We start from the raw sequence: 15,620 nt of genomic DNA, 5'->3' as shown, positions 1-15,620 counted from the left end.
ACTTCGCATTGGCCCATTTTTCTCCACGCGTCTGACGGATTTTGTTCGACAAGCGTTCTGCGTGTGCGTCCAGATCCCATTGGCCAATCCTGCTGTCCGTCTAGCTTGCGCTCGCAGGGGATTGGTTCGTGTTAAGCAGGCGGCGCGACACTCACGGTCGTACGTGTATCGCTGTGATTGGCTGAAGGCTCTTCCTCGATGCGCCGTGTCATCCCGCCCAGCCCTTTCTGGAGGAACTAGTGGCCCTCGCGTGCCGAGTGACACGAGCCGGCTAGCATGTCGCTCACACGTAGAATCCACTTCAAATAAACAACCGTTGATAAACAACTTTATTTTTCCGTGCGTATGTGCTGGAATAGCGGTTTACCGTGAAAAGAAAGACACGGACGTGGTTAAAGAGCTGTGGCCGGAACGGTTTTATTTTTTGGCCGTGGGAAGCTCTTCCTGACCGATTCCAGCGCGGCTCACGCAGAACATGGCGGAGCACCACACCGCCTCCGAGTGCAAGCACAGAGCCAGTCCGAACGCCGGGGGCTCCCTCTCGGGTAACGGTCCACGCAACGCCGCGGCTGCGTGCGCCGGCGGAGGCCTCTCCGGCGGGTTGACGCAGCCGGCGGGATGGCAGTCGCTCCTGTCGTTCACCATCCTCTTCCTGGCGTGGCTCGCCGGCTTCAGCTCCAGGCTGTTCGCGGTTATTCGCTTCGAGAGCATCATCCACGAGTTTGACCCTTGGTGAGTAGACCTGACCCGCTGGTCTCGGAACAATACGTGCCCACATAGGGCGTCCAGCCTGCAGCCTCGTAGCGGGACCCCCACCCTGGTGCAGCGGCTGGGCTTTAGTCTCATGTGATGTGGGAACACAATACATGATATGATAATGTTCTAACATTTAAATCTGTTCATCTGTGCACTTCACTGTTTTTTGGTGAAATGGTCTTTCTGATAATCCGGATATTGCCTAATGGTGTCTTAAAGCGAGGTGTGCAGGTCTAGGCTGTCCCCTATAGTACAGTGTCACCCAAGAGTTAGTGTTATGTTCAACATATCAAGGGCGTTAACACAGTTTTGTTTCAGTACAGTGTCTGGCAGGTAAAACTAAACCCAAGGAACCAGATTTTCCTCCTTGTTCTTAAGTGCACTGCATACCTTGGTGTCTCGGTGTCTAAGATGGTTTTTCATACTGTATTATTATGGATTTTAATAATTACCTTTAAGAACTTTTGTTGCTGTGCTGTGTATAAAGATGAAATAGAGTTATGAAAAGGGAAATGAGCAGTTTGCAAATTTTGTGTGATATGAATTTAGTCTGTTTGTGGAATTAGTAAACACAAGTGAAAGGAATTGTATGTAATTGTGTTTTGCTTATAATGTTACATGTTTGTGCAAATGGCTAGATTGCAATTGCAAAAATTAAATTTGCAGAGCAAGAAATTCTTTATGAAGAGAAGCCGCAGGAGTTTATCACTAATATCAAACAAGTCAACTTCAAGAGAGAAAACAAATGCAGGTGCTAACCTAAGAGATCATGTGGTGATGCAGGTCAACTTCAGAATGGGCAAGAAGTATAAAGGACTGGTAAATGCAAAAGAATTGTCTTAGGAAAAAGGAGATTGCATCACCAATAATTGTTTTGTAATTTTATAATCACCAATAATTGTTTGTTTTCATATATAATCTCATGTAATTATTAAAGACATTAAGGGCCATTCACAACTACTTGTATTCCTGCTAAACACCAGGAAAAAAATCACAATGACTCATGAATAATTGCATCATTCCCAATTTCACAAAATTCTCAGAAGGTTTTTAATCTGTTCTCCTTGTTGGAGTAGTGGCAGGTGCTGGATGCTTCTTCCTTTTACGAAAGCGTGGTACATGCACGGAGGCAGCACGACATTTGATTTGCTCAGTGGGTCTGTCATTTGTAAGAGCTGATACAAAAACGCTTTAATCTGAGAAGATCAACTCTTCAGGTGACACATTAGCCTAGTCATTTTTGTATCCTCTTAGCATCAGAATATCAGCAAAAAGTAGCTTTTTCTCAAAATTTAACTAATTGCATTTAAATGCAATTTTTGGATTAGATTATTTTGATAATAAATAGGTGTTCAGGAGCTATTGCAGATTCTGTTTCATGTCTTTTGATGAACACAAACGCTGTCTGAAAGAGATGACATCTCACTTATTTACCCTTAAACACTCTCAGGTCAAATAGGAAGAGTAACTGTTAATGTGAGTATTTATGTCCATAGACAGGAAGCGGCAGTGAGACAAATGAATCATTTCAATGTGTCTGCTAAAACCTGCATGCTTCTCTAAAAGAAAAACGGTGAACATTTGAGGCAGCCTTGTAGGAAACCAGTGGATTGAATGTTGAGTTTTTGTTTGTTTCTTTTGTTTGTGTTTTTGGACAGAGTTGTTCCTGTTATTCTGGCAGTCTTTATTATCTTAGCCGTTGGAACTAATGCTCATTACTCTGTCTGTTTCTCCAGTGCGTGCATTTTGGTGTGAATAATTTGCATCCCACTGATAGAATAACCTGTTAAAAGAGTGCAACTTTTACATTAGTGCAACAGTTATTTGCATAATCGACTACTCTGATCATGTTTACAGATAAGTCTTATAAAAGCCTGCAGTGTAACTGGTAATGGCATGAGTGATCTGGCTTTTTGTGTCTATTTTAATTGAGATGATTCTACATTTAGTTAATCATTTGCCTCCAGTGTGGCTTTTGTGAAGCTACCACGCAGCATTATTTGCTGAAATGTTTTCTGGAGTCTTTTATTATAACTGAACTGTGCCAGGGTTCATCACTAAGCAACAGGAATGCAGTCCCTCATATGATCTTGCTTGTTCTTGGAACAATATAATGGATATTAGCTCACACGAGATGCACGCGTTTAATTTGATTATAGGGCATTAGGTGGTATAAAATGACACCAAAATGTTTGATACTAATATCTAGTGTCACGTGCACTAGATAAAATGCTGTTTAAAACTGTTAAATTAGCTTTAGCTGGCTAGTGGCAGATGCAGAATCAAATGCTGTGCTCTGACTTTTAGAAGGTTCACCAAATTAGATTGAAATGTATCATAGGTGTAGTTTTTTCTTTGTGACTAGCAAGCCCCTCAGGTGCTTCCTTTAAGTGGGACATTATATATGAAAAATTAAGTAGGGATGATGATGATGATGATAATGATGATTGAGATGTGGGTCTAGTTACAGACAGGAGTAGCTACTATAACCATGAAAAGTGAACGTAACACGCCTGACGATTTACTTTCACACTTATTGGTTCTTGAAACCACATTCCAGTTGTGTAGTTTGTTTACTGATGATTTTAACTGCAAGTAACAATGGTGCTTTTCATGGAGACGGAAAGGCCACTGCACTTGTGTCATGCAGACAGAATGTGGGTCATTCAAACAACTGTTATAACCCTTTAAGAGAAACAAAACAAATGGTGCTATTGACATGTCTTGGAGTCCTCAAACGGGTTGGGTTATTCTGCCTGGGTCCAGTGATTGGTTCTAAATCAAGCTGGTTTGTCATTGTGTTAACCATATTCTGAATAATGCCGAATAAACCTTTAAATTCACGTTCTCAAAGCCATAGATTTGCTTGTTTTTTATCTTTTTAAATATTTGGGGGTTTTTTTGTGTATGCTTCAAGTGTAATAAACCTATTTAACATGAAAATGGTAGAACAACTTCCAAGCAAAAAAAAAAAAAAGATATTTGAATGTAATAAAAATTGAAACTGTTAGTGTGGTATGTAATTAAAATGGCAAATGGAGTTCTAAATTAAGGCCACCTGCCACTGCACGTTCTTTTTGATGCCATCGGTGGAAGTTTTTCAAATTGGCATATTAGCTTGCATAATTTAGTAGTTTTTTTTTGTAGCGTCATCCGGCATTTGGACACCAACATGACAGCTGTGCATGTGTGCGGGTGCAAGTGTGCACGCTTGTGTCTCTCAGCTGGGTGAGCTTTTTAAACGGACTGTATTTAACGTGTAAGTACCAGCTTTGGGTGCACTGTGATGTGGAGTCTTTGTAATGAGCACCGCAGAGGGAGGCAAACAAAATTATTTAGTTGTGCTTGATTCAATCAGTTTGAAATGGAATTATTGTGCCTTGAATGCATGCTATGATTCCAAAACATCAAAGGTCGTGTGTGTGTGTGTGTGTGTGTGTGTGTGTGTGTGTGTGTGTGTGTGTGTGTGTGTGTGTGTGTGTGTGTGTGTGTGAGATTATAGCTATGCCTTATTGGAATGCTTTGGCCACGTTTTATCCTGGGGCTTCATTGATTAGAAAGCACAAATGGCTTTCTGAGGCTCTGGCTCTGAGCTCTTGCGGCTCTGTGCCGTGTGAGTGTGGAGCTGGTTCCTCCTCCCTCTGTTCTCCTCCCTCTGTGGCCACGAACCATCTCCACCTTTTTCCAATTGCCTCAAATTCAAACTTCCCTGCAAGTAAATGTTGTGGGAAGAAAAAAAAAAATTTTGTTTGTTATTCAGAGTTTTGGCACTCTTACTTGATATATCTTGTTATATGCCTCAGTTTTTAATTTGCTATTTATGTGAGTCTCCCAGCAGGAATCTTTGTGGTTCCCTACTGCAGATATTCCAGGGGTGCCTGAATGTCCACACGTCAGATCTTCACTGGTGCTCTAAGTCCCAGTTTTCATATCTTGGGATTATGTCTGTCAGACGGACTGTTAAATATAATAATACAAAAAGCAAAAGCCAAGAGGTTTGTGCTGTTAAACAATCATAAAAGCTGTTAAACAGCCATGAAAATGTAAACGCTTTTGAAAGGGCATGACATTTGGAACCACCCAATGCTTTACCCTCAACACGGTGCAGCCATATTTAAAAAGGCCATGAGCATCATGAACCAGGGCCTGTAAGGCAGGTCATTTCCTAACACTTCCCTTAAAATGATGATCCTTGTGTGGGGTCGACCTTATTTATTTGCTGTTGACTGTGTATTGAGAGTTAATTGACTACCTTTGCTCTTGAATTTGAAGGGATAGCCGGAGCCCATGACAGGTTGACATAAGGACAGTTGTTGTGTCCGTTTGCTGCGGTCTTGATAGCTCGGGGGCTACAGCAGCAGTGCAGGAACTGCCTTCTCTGCCTGTACTGTCTCTCTTTGCCAGTTTAGTCAGTCATGTATTTCTTTGCTTTGAGGTCATTGCAGAGTATCCTTCACAGCCCATTTGATCCTGACAATACACATTGTTCCAGAAGTCTACATACACGGTCGTATCTCTGTTGTTCAGAGAGAGATAGGGAAGCCAGTTATGTTTAAGCTTTCACCAATGGGTTTGGTAACATTGTCAGAACATTAGTACATTAAGTAAATAATTTAAAATTTTTATATAGGCACACCTAGTGTGTGTGAAGTTAAATGTGAGTAGTTTCTTTCAAAACTTTTGAAAAGCACTAACATTAAAAAACGTCCATATGAAGTCTCCAGTGGAGAGCTTTGCTTCAGCTGAACCTTTGTCCATAATTGTATGCCAGTCTCCTAGTTCACACTCTAGTCCATAAAACCGCAGTACATTTGGACTGGATACACAGGCTTGTCAAATCACCTGCTAAGCCGAAGAAGGTCTGAAGCTCCGACGTGTGCCCCCCGGGCCCTTCGCACATGCATCTGTGGCCCTTCGCACATGCATCTGTGCATGTTCAGTTCTTTCATGCCAGTTGAAGTTGTGATACTAGATTGAGCCAGATGAGGGCAGGATACATTTTGTCTAATTGACTCACACTTGATGGATGTAAATATTAAGCTGTCTTTGTAGCCACAGGGCTTTTTTTATTGGTAGTCCGTGTGCTTTTTCAGAGTTTTGAACATCTGTTTCTAGGAATGCTCATTTTGATTATTTTTCCTGACAATAAACTACCCATTAATTATGAATTGTTCGTATTAAAATGTAGTGTTTAGAATTGGTGTGTCAGTAAATGTTTTCCCCCATGATGTTGGGCATTGTCTAACACATCCCCCCTCTACACTGAAGGATGTGTAGGAAGAGAGGTGCACTCTTGTGGCCACTGGCCAGCTGCTGTTCACTCACCTTCTGTTTATCTGCCCTCTGCTCATTTGTGAAACTGCAGCAATTGGAGAAGTTGTATCTACCTCTTCACAGCAGCAGTGTCCCTTTGGTAAACTCTGAGGTGGACATGGTGGTGTTGGCTTGGCTGCAGGTTCCCCGTGTGCGGATGGTGTGAGGAGCTGGCCGTGGCCCGGTTCATAACAGGCCCTGGTGCTCAGTGCTCAAGCTCATTTCTCTTCTAACTCCTCGTTTTATTTCATCTGACCTGATGTAATGCGTTTCTTAAATGCCTCCATTGAAAATCAGACCATTCGTCTATCCTCGTGTTTTCTTTAAGCTAGTCCTTGGTATCCACCAAGCAGCACACATACAGCTTACAGCTCTAAGCCAGCTGCCAGTTCACCTGTACCAGGTGTTCCTAAAGGCTATGTGCTGTTTTTTAACTTTGTTCTGCTATGGGAACTGGAACAGTGCAGCGGTATTGACCTTATGGTAAGTTATTATAATTAAAAAAAAATAATAGGTGCCTGTTGAGAGATTGGTCAGAATATTTCAAAATCACATTTTTTTAAATATTTAACCTAGAAAGGTTCTGTGAAGTCTATTTTTTTTTGCTTGCTGCTGTCTCTTGTAAAACTCACCTTAGCAGAATGAGAGGTGGGTTCAACGGCCCATAATGCCTTGGGCTGTGCAGCCCATCTAACAGGACCGACTGGAGAGGCAGGTTCAGTGTGCCTGATGGTCTCAGTCTTTCATGCATCTCAATATATCCATGACCATGAAATCTAAAATCTAAAACTCTTCTTCTTATTTAACGATCTTGTAGTCTGTCTACAAAAAAAGCTTTGCTGAAATATGAGCAATATAAGGGCAATATTCTCCACCCCAGGTACGCTAGAGTAGCTCGTGCAGTCCCTGTTTGCTACACAGTAAGTCACTGTACCAAAAAAAAGGTTTAATTATGATGCCTTCACTTTGTGCCACTGCTCAGCATTCAAAGCACAGCGTGTCTCGTGTGCCAGCTACGAGGCGTCAGGTATTCCAGGAACAGTGCTTTGGTGTTCACTTGCCTAGGGACAGGCTCCTTCTCCTTGTCTGGAAAACCTTCTAGATTGTTTCTCAAGGTTAATCACATCTTTTATGTTGGATTATATCTATACCCTGGAGTGTAGATTGATGGCAAAAAAGAGGGGTGGGGGGTGTGAGGTTGAATCCTGTATGCATGCGCGCCCACACACACACACACACACGGATGCGTACATCAGTGCAGGGAAGGGGATTTGTTCTGTTCCTAGTAGAGGTGGCACTCGCTAGGTCTTTCTTACTAGAATATTAATAATTCAGGTCATATTTAAATGTTGTCACTTTTTAATGCATTGCAATTACTCATGATTTGGTCCCATGTTGCAAACCTTTTAAACAAAACAAAGTCTAACTAGACAAAGCGGCTGACAGACAGTCCCTTTCTGTATTCATAGCCAAGTATAATAATTACTGCATAAAACATTTTTATATTTTACACAGCTTAATGATTAAACCATGATTGTACTGTTTGTGGGCCATTAACAAAGCACTGAAATGGATAGTGTGTATTCATAATGAATTCAAAACAGACTGCACCACAGTGCATTGGCACTTCTCAACTAGACGCATCAAAACACCGTGGCTGTGACCATCGGGAGACACGTCTCATTTGCATCGTTTGTTTGTCCAGTGTGCCTAGTGCTTAGAGCCCCCATGTTTATTGAATCAGTTCAATTCAGGAAATTCCAATATATTATTAATCCAGCTGACCTCATTTTACTGAGTTGTTCACCTGCTTATGTGGTCTTGTTTTTGGTTTAATGCTGCAAATATTCCACACAGTAATGCCACATTAAAATACTATCCCAACTTTTTAATGGTGAAGAGCATTTTCTTAATTTGTAGTGTCACAGGTGTATGGTGGCTATGCTATGGTATAAAGCATGGAAAAACCAGGCTTATTCTTGCACCAAGTTTGTTCAAAGACCTCTTCAACAGTTCTTAAAATTGTTTTAGGCCAAAGTGTAAAGGGAAATAAATCAACCAATAGACTATAGAATAGATATCTGAGCTATGACACTAATATGCAGGCTTCCTTGTAAAGCTACTGTACAAAGATAACAAACGTTAACATTATAACATGGCCATTTTTAAAGCAGATTATAGTTGAGATTATCATGAACCCTCTGATATTAATGTAGATGTGTAATATAGTGACATTTTCTTGTGGCTATCTAGCTACCTGAACAGGTTTTTAAAGATAACAACATGTGGTCTAAAACGTTGCATGTGTGAATGTGAATGTAGTGACACTGCTGTACAGAGACTAGAGATCAATAACACCTCTTACAATAACACTTGAATATTGTTTAAGCATGATGGAGTGTCTCTGCATGAGAGCGTTGGCTCCCTGAGAAACGCTTGAGAAATAACGATTTCTTTAGTCTTTTCTCGTGAATGTTAGGAGTTGGTGCCATTTCAGCAGTCAGGAGTGGTGATCTTGTGAAGAGCAACCCTGAGGAGAATGCATTGGGTTCATTTATTAAGACCTTGGCAGACCAGTTCAGGAGCTCATGGCTTACGCGTCGATCAACTGGCATCACCTGCAGCGCTTATATATCTTATTGTAAGTTAAAACATTAAGTATGTCTGTGTGGTTATTAATAATATTCCCTCTCTCCATTCTGCTCTGTAGCATCGTTAGAGAGAACGAGGCACTGTCAGCTTTAACGCACACCCTGGTGTTCTTGCTCTCATTTCCTGCTGTGCGTTCCTTACAGCTTGGACCCACTCCTGAGCATTTTGCCCTCTGCTATGTTGCTCGGTCTGCAGCTGGACCGTCGATTCGGGTCCCCACTAGTACTTAACCAGGTTACTGACCGCTTACCGTCATTCGCTCATGTGATATCTGAACTACGTAGGCAGTATTAGGACACTAGCCTGTTCCCATTTTACATACGTTCTCGCGCTCACCTCAGCAGACCTGGGCCTCAGAGGTCTTAAACGTAAGCAGCTGACTGTACCTCCATCCTTCCTGCACTGCATATTAATCAGTGGTTCTCTGGCTTAATACTGCTGGGTGGCACCTTTTGAGAGGCCTCCATGTATAAGCACATAGCGTGAAATTGAGTTTTATGAAAGAGAGGGCGTAGTCCAGAGGTGCAGGGAGGAAACGCCGAGCAGAACGGCTGGCCAAGGGTTTAATCCCTAAAGGTGAGAGTTCCCGCTCACCACTCGCATGAGGAGAGAGATGCACGGTTTTAAGCACAGACTCTACAAACTAAATATAAGCCAGTTGTGTCAGTCAGATATCTTGTGTGTGTGTGTGTGTGTGTGTGTGTGTGTGTAAGCAGGCTGAATCTTCTTGGTTCCAGCCATCATCTTGCTCACACTCTTGGAGCTCTGACTGCTAGCAGGATTGTGTTATCTGATTGGCTGGTCATTAATCTGAGGCATGACTGCCTGCTAAGTCTAGCCAGACATGGAGAGTGTTCCTCACTCACTCAGTTACCATGACAACAACTAAGACACCTCTCTGTCATGGAAGATGTGTATCTGATCTTTTATTTTGAAATGAATATAAACGGCTCTGGTCTTGCATTTTTCTTTGTTTACTGCACGAGCTGCATCATGTTTGACCTCTTCTTCAGTACATCTTAATATTCACTTACATTTAGATGTTCAATCTGTGCCTCCTGCAACCATATGAAATGAAAATATCTCACCAGATATTTTGTTTAACTTTATACTCCCCTGTCTCTCTCTCCTCCTCTCCCTGTCTATCTCCTTCGTTTGCTGAACATTTGAACACCTGGGTTCATGTGAAATGGCAAAAATATGATCAGCTCTATAACTATTAGCAGGGTGTTCATGTGATGGTGCTGAAAACATCTCTGACCATAACCGAGTTTTATCTTCAAAACAACGAGTGCAGTCCTAGAGCAGTGTGACGTGGAAGTAAAGCCAGTGCAGATGCGGACATCTCCAGAGGCCTCATCTGGGCTCGCTTATGCTGTGTTCTCATATAAACATGCCCACAGGGGCTCGTGTAAAGGAAAATGGTAGAGTAAAAAAAAGCATGCTGCTTTTCTTTCAGAGCACAGGTTTACATAAAGATTAATAAGTCTAATATCTGCTAACTGAAACACAAGGTTGCTCTACAAGAAGAAACAAAGAGATTGAGTGGGGTGGGGAGTGCGGGGGCCATTCAATCAGCCATCAGATTAATTTTTCCTTTCCGCCATAGCGGCTATTACAGCGCACTTCCCGAATGACGAATGTCCAGGCGTCCTCTCAAGCTCAGAGTCGTTGGACTTCACCCTCGCCGTGTGCTGTGAACTGTCCTGAGAGCCTCCCAGGTCCAGGATATCAGCCAGTCTAGCAGTGATCAGCTGTGACCTGGACCTCTCCTTCATCGCTTCTTGATGAAGATGAGCGTGCTTTCACCAGCCCTGTGGTTCTTAGTAATGCAGTTCTTTAGCTGTGCTTACACCAAATTCCTATCACTCAAATTGAGAATTTAAGATACTTACCTGTCCTGTGGCAGTCTAAGGCAATTCCTCATGTCGGTGACTGTAGCCTACATTCATCAGTGCATGCGTTTTGGGCATGTTTTTGTCAATAGTAGGCCTACGTTATCTTAAGTTTACTGGCAATCACTACCTTCCTCTTGACTTCATGTAGCAATATTGGATGGGCAGTTAAGCGGAGCATGGGTGTTTTTATGGCGTGCGCTCTCTCCCGAGGAGTTGAGGTAGGTGACTGCTGCCCTGTGGCTCCTACAGGCCGTGCCCAGGAGAGGGCGCTGTTCTTGGGCGCCCCCTGACAGTCCTTCTGCACTTAAGCAACAACAAAAAAAATGGTTCCAGTGTTGTTCTGGGTTTGGTCACTGGGTTTGGTTTTGGCAGGACGGAACACAATGGAACTCTGTTTGCTGTTTGTTTTCTGTTTGTGTTCTGTTCTTGTTTTGTGATTTTCACCGCCTCTGATCCACTACTTGTGTTTTCTCTTTATTTTCTTTTGCTCTGTCAAATCACCATATGCTACGAATGAGAGATATCCCCCTTTGTCACTGGTGCTGTCACACTAGTGACTTTGATTACCAAATCTAGACACCATGAAAATGACTGACTAAACGCATCATCTCCAATATCCGATTGTCGGATAATGCAGGTAGCGTGTGTGAGTCAGATGTGTGTGAGATGGGTGTTTGGAGGAGATGTGACTGATGTGGGTGCTAGTGTGTCGATGCCAATTAGAAGCCACTCTACTCATTTCCACAACAGTGCAGTTCTACACGATTCGTACTTCTGCGGAACGGAAGGTGGTGAGATTAGTTGATGTGTGTATCTGGTGGAGACTCCAGAGCTGTGAAGGGAAAGAAAGACCACTTGAGAAAGGCCTTCGTCTCTGCTGAGAGGTGTGAAGTTTCAGCTGTCATGTCTGAGAACCGCAGGAAGTTGTGCAGTTGCTGGATTTTGTGCAAAGTCAGACATGTAGCCCATATTTCCGAGTTCGCCTAAATAGCCGTCCCGTCGAAGGTTTAAATCGGGCTCAAGCGTACGTGGTCCTCGTCAAGACGCCGCAGCGGTTTCCTCTCGACAGCCACGTCTGCGCTTCTCCGTTCACGCTTGGTTTCACCTTCAGACGTCAAACGACACGGGCCAGTCAGAACCGGTGTGCTGATGTATGCTCACGGTGCTGCCCGCCTTTGTCACGTTTGGAGGCCAGGCTACATAATCACTCATTGTAATTCTCTTCAAAGCCTCCTTCGGTTTGGACCTTTTGAAAGCGTGCTTTTGTGGGTCTGTATGGACCAGCTCCAAGTCAACCCGACATGAACACTGTGAGAGAGAAGTTAGCAAAGGAGAGCGGTTTATTTGTTCTACTGATTGTCTCCCAATTGTAGAAGTTGCAAAGGTTCTGTCACTCACCGAGAGCTCCTTTCTGTGTATTGTTCCCAGCGAACATGAGCAGAGACTCGTACAAATGCTGAACGAATAGCAGAGCTTGTGAATAGTTTTATTCCTAGAGCCAGACTTACCAGCGGTGACATCTTTCTTTCTTTCTTTCTTTTTCCCCCCCCTCTTTTTTTCCTGCTCTTCCAAAAAACTAAACTTTTCTGTCTCCACATCTGCAGGTTCAACTATAGATCAACCCATCATCTCAGCACTAATGGATTTTATGAATTCCTCAACTGGTTCGATGAGAGGGCGTGGTACCCACTCGGCAGGATCGTGGGAGGCACGGTGAGCACGCTCATATTCTCACGATGCCCTTACACTCTCGGCTTCACCTGCTTTACACTCTTTCTCTCCGTCACCCTTTGACACACGCGTGCACACTTGCGCATGCACACACACTCACTCTCTTTGTCTTTCTTCTCTCTCTCTCTCTCTCTCTCTCTCTCTCTCTCTCTCTCTCTCTCTCTCTCTCTCTCTCTCTCTCTCTCTCTCTCTCTCTCTCTCTCTCTCTCTCTCTCTCTCTCTCTCTCTCTCTCTCCTCCATTTGGCGTTCCTGTTCATGCTTGTGTGTACATATAATTCATTTAGTTGAATACACCTGTGTGTGTCCTGACAGCCATCAGGTGCTTTGACACATGGCTGCTTGCTGTAGTCCACTCTGCACACAGCCCCACACTCCAAGGCCACCTTGAACAAGAGAAATGATCAGACGCACTATTGGTCAAAAGGCTGTCTCCAGAAGGCATATGAGTGCCTCCTTCATTATGACTACACTTCCCACCTCCCCCGGCGGCACCCCCCCCCCCCCCCCCCCCCTTCCTGCTACAGTCCTTGCAAGCAGAACATGGAATTAGCGTAGCATGGCTAAGCAAACGGTTTGGCTCTTCTTCATTAGGTTTAGACCTGTCTGTATGTGTGGTTTAAGACCTCATTAGCTTCGTTTTGCAGCGGGTCTGTGGGTCTTTGTGGTTCTGATGTGTAACTTCAAGCTCGCTACTGATCATGCGTTAAATTAATGTAGTCAGAAAATCTTTACGTACAAAGATACTGATGATGCCGGTAAACCACGGAATAGACTCTTCGTCTAATTAACAAATCTTTCACTGATTATATGCTAAGCTATAAAAAGCTTGTTGCTAGTTTGTCTTCCATAAATCTGCAAGCTTCTAATTACATTTTAAATATTAAAGCACCGCTATAAAATACACTATAATTATTTTCTAAATAAATGAAGACTGGCGCTTGAGTTAATAATGTTAGTTTGCTAGTTGCTAGTTTTTGATGATGAGGTCTAGAAATTATGTCTAAAGGTAATTTTTTATTTTAAAGTGTCCAGTTGGTTTGATGTTGTAATACTGAGACCTCTCCCCTTCTTCTCCGTCTCCAGGTGTATCCTGGGCTGATGGTGACGGCGGGCCTCATCCACTATCTGCTGAACCTGCTCCACGTGACTGTACACATCCGTGACGTGTGCGTGTTCCTGGCTCCCGTCTTCAGCGGCCTGACGTCCATCTCCACCTTCCTGCTGACGAGGGAGCTGTGGAACCAGAGCGCGGGGCTGCTGGCCGCCTGCTTCATCGCCATCGTGCCCGGCTACATCTCCCGCTCCGTGGCCGGCTCCTTCGACAACGAGGGCATCGCCATCTTTGCTCTGCAGTTCACCTACTACCTCTGGGTGAGAGAGAGCACGCGCACCACCCTCACCCCCTCCACCCTCACCCCCCTCCGTCACGGCCCTCCACCCTCACCCCCTCCGTCATGGCCCTCCACCCTCACCCCCTCCGTCACGGCCCTCCACCCTCACCCCCTCCGTCACGGCCCTCCACCCTCACCCCCTCCGTCACGGCCCTCCACCCTCACCCCCTCCGTCACGGCCCTCCACCCTCACCCCCTCCCTCCACCCTCACCCCCTCCGTCACGGCCCTCCACCCTCACCCCCTCCGTCACGGCCCTCCACCCTCACCCCCTCCGTCACGGCCCTCCACCCTCACCCCCTCCCTCCACCCTCACCCCCTCCATCACGGCGGCCCTCCACACTCACCCCCTCCGTCACGGCGGCCCTCCACACTCACCCCCTCCCTCCACCCTCACCCCCTCCATCACGGCGGCCCTCCACCCTCACCCCCTCCCTCCCCCCTCACCCCCTCCCTCCACCCTCCACCCCCTCCCTCCACCCTCCACCCTCACCCCCTCCCTCCACCCTCACCCCCTCCCTCCACCCTCACCCCCTCCGTCACGGCCCTCCACCCTCACCCCCTCCCTCCACCCTCACCCCCTCCGTCACGGCCCTCCACCCTCACCCCCTCCCTCCACCCTCACCCCCTCCGTCACGGCCCTCCACCCTCACCCCCTCCCTCCACCCTCACCCGCTCCGTCACACCTTCTTCCTTCTGTCTTCCTCACTCCACCATCCACAACCTCTTCTGTGTGGACCGTTAAAACCTCCTGGTCCTCAATTGAAACTTAAACTTCATTTATTGGATCACTACCCATCTGTGCCATACGCATATTTGACCTTCCAAGGTGATTAAGAACTGTGGTCTCCACGGAATAGCAACAAAACCCTCGTGTGTGTTTTATTCTGGCCACCCTAGATGAACTGATGAATACACTCAGACATCAGAGGCGTTTCTGCTCCCTGCTGGAGCTGTAGTGAGAGAACACACTGGCCTGGCTGTGGGTCCCGGGCTGGAGAAATGAAACCACTGCTGAGAAACGAGCTGTCCTCCTCCTCCTCCTCCTCCTCCTCATCCTCTGCTGTTGGTCATTATTTTCACACTGATTACAGCCACGTAGGGCATCACAGGAGAAGTCGAGGACATTCAGGCAAACAAAGAGATTTATATGTGGGTCCCTGAATTCATCAGGGATTTATGTTTTGTTTGCTGAATTGTTCTATGGTGCACAGTTTGATGGAAATGATTTCTTCTAGGCAACCTAAAATAAATCTATTATCCTTAATGATGGCGGTGATTACTGGATTGTCTGGTCTTTTGTTTGGGATGATTCTGCTCTGCGTGGTTCATGCCAGGTACACGGGGCTTTTACCTTAATGAGCACACACAGCTCATATGGAAATCAGCACCCTTAAATACAGGTGCAGTTTTTTTATTTATTTATTTACTTTTTACTGCTTTGATGGAATTAATCTGCCCCAAAGAAGAGGAGTGTTATGGCGTGAGCTTAATGAAGCGCTGAAAGGGAATCTTGAACGTGCAGCCTGCTTAGCCGCATAACTGCTGCTCTCCGTGTACTGGGTTATGCAGTCGTAGCGTTAGCGCCGCACAGTTAATTGTGATTATGATTATGATTTTGGCCTCTGCAATTAGTTCATCACTGATGGTTGAAATGAATTCAATCCTTTTAATATGTCCATTATATCAAGGGCAAACAAACCTTTTTATAAACAGCCTAATTATACGGCACTTTAGGAGTCGTACGGATAAAGAGAAATTCCTGTCGCTGCAGTGCTCTGTCAGTTCATGAATATTGAATGTTGCGCACGACGTCGGACTGATCAAACGTTAACTTCTGTGTTGTGACTATATATTACAGTTTCCATCAGTCGCAATT

At 44.8% G+C, this 15,620-nt stretch overlaps 1 protein-coding gene across 1 annotated transcript in view; it reads left to right on the top strand.

The window, feature by feature from the left end:
• The first annotated feature begins 226 nt into the window (after nucleotides 1-226).
• The window catches only part of stt3b (STT3 oligosaccharyltransferase complex catalytic subunit B), a 24,431-nt gene continuing 9,037 nt past the window's right edge, over nucleotides 227-15,620 (top strand). Inside the window, exons 1-3 of the mRNA XM_076971647.1 lie at nucleotides 227-732; nucleotides 12,224-12,332; nucleotides 13,435-13,722. Coding sequence (XP_076827762.1) covers nucleotides 476-732; nucleotides 12,224-12,332; nucleotides 13,435-13,722 — 654 coding nt within the window. The 5' untranslated portion in view covers nucleotides 227-475. The remainder of the gene's footprint in view (nucleotides 733-12,223; nucleotides 12,333-13,434; nucleotides 13,723-15,620) is intronic.

The sequence above is a fragment of the Brachyhypopomus gauderio genome, chromosome 13, assembly GCF_052324685.1.
Source record: "Brachyhypopomus gauderio isolate BG-103 chromosome 13, BGAUD_0.2, whole genome shotgun sequence".
Lineage (NCBI taxonomy): Eukaryota > Metazoa > Chordata > Actinopteri > Gymnotiformes > Hypopomidae > Brachyhypopomus > Brachyhypopomus gauderio.
Note: the sequence above shows the minus strand (reverse complement) of the source record. Positions and strands in the feature narration are given on the sequence as shown.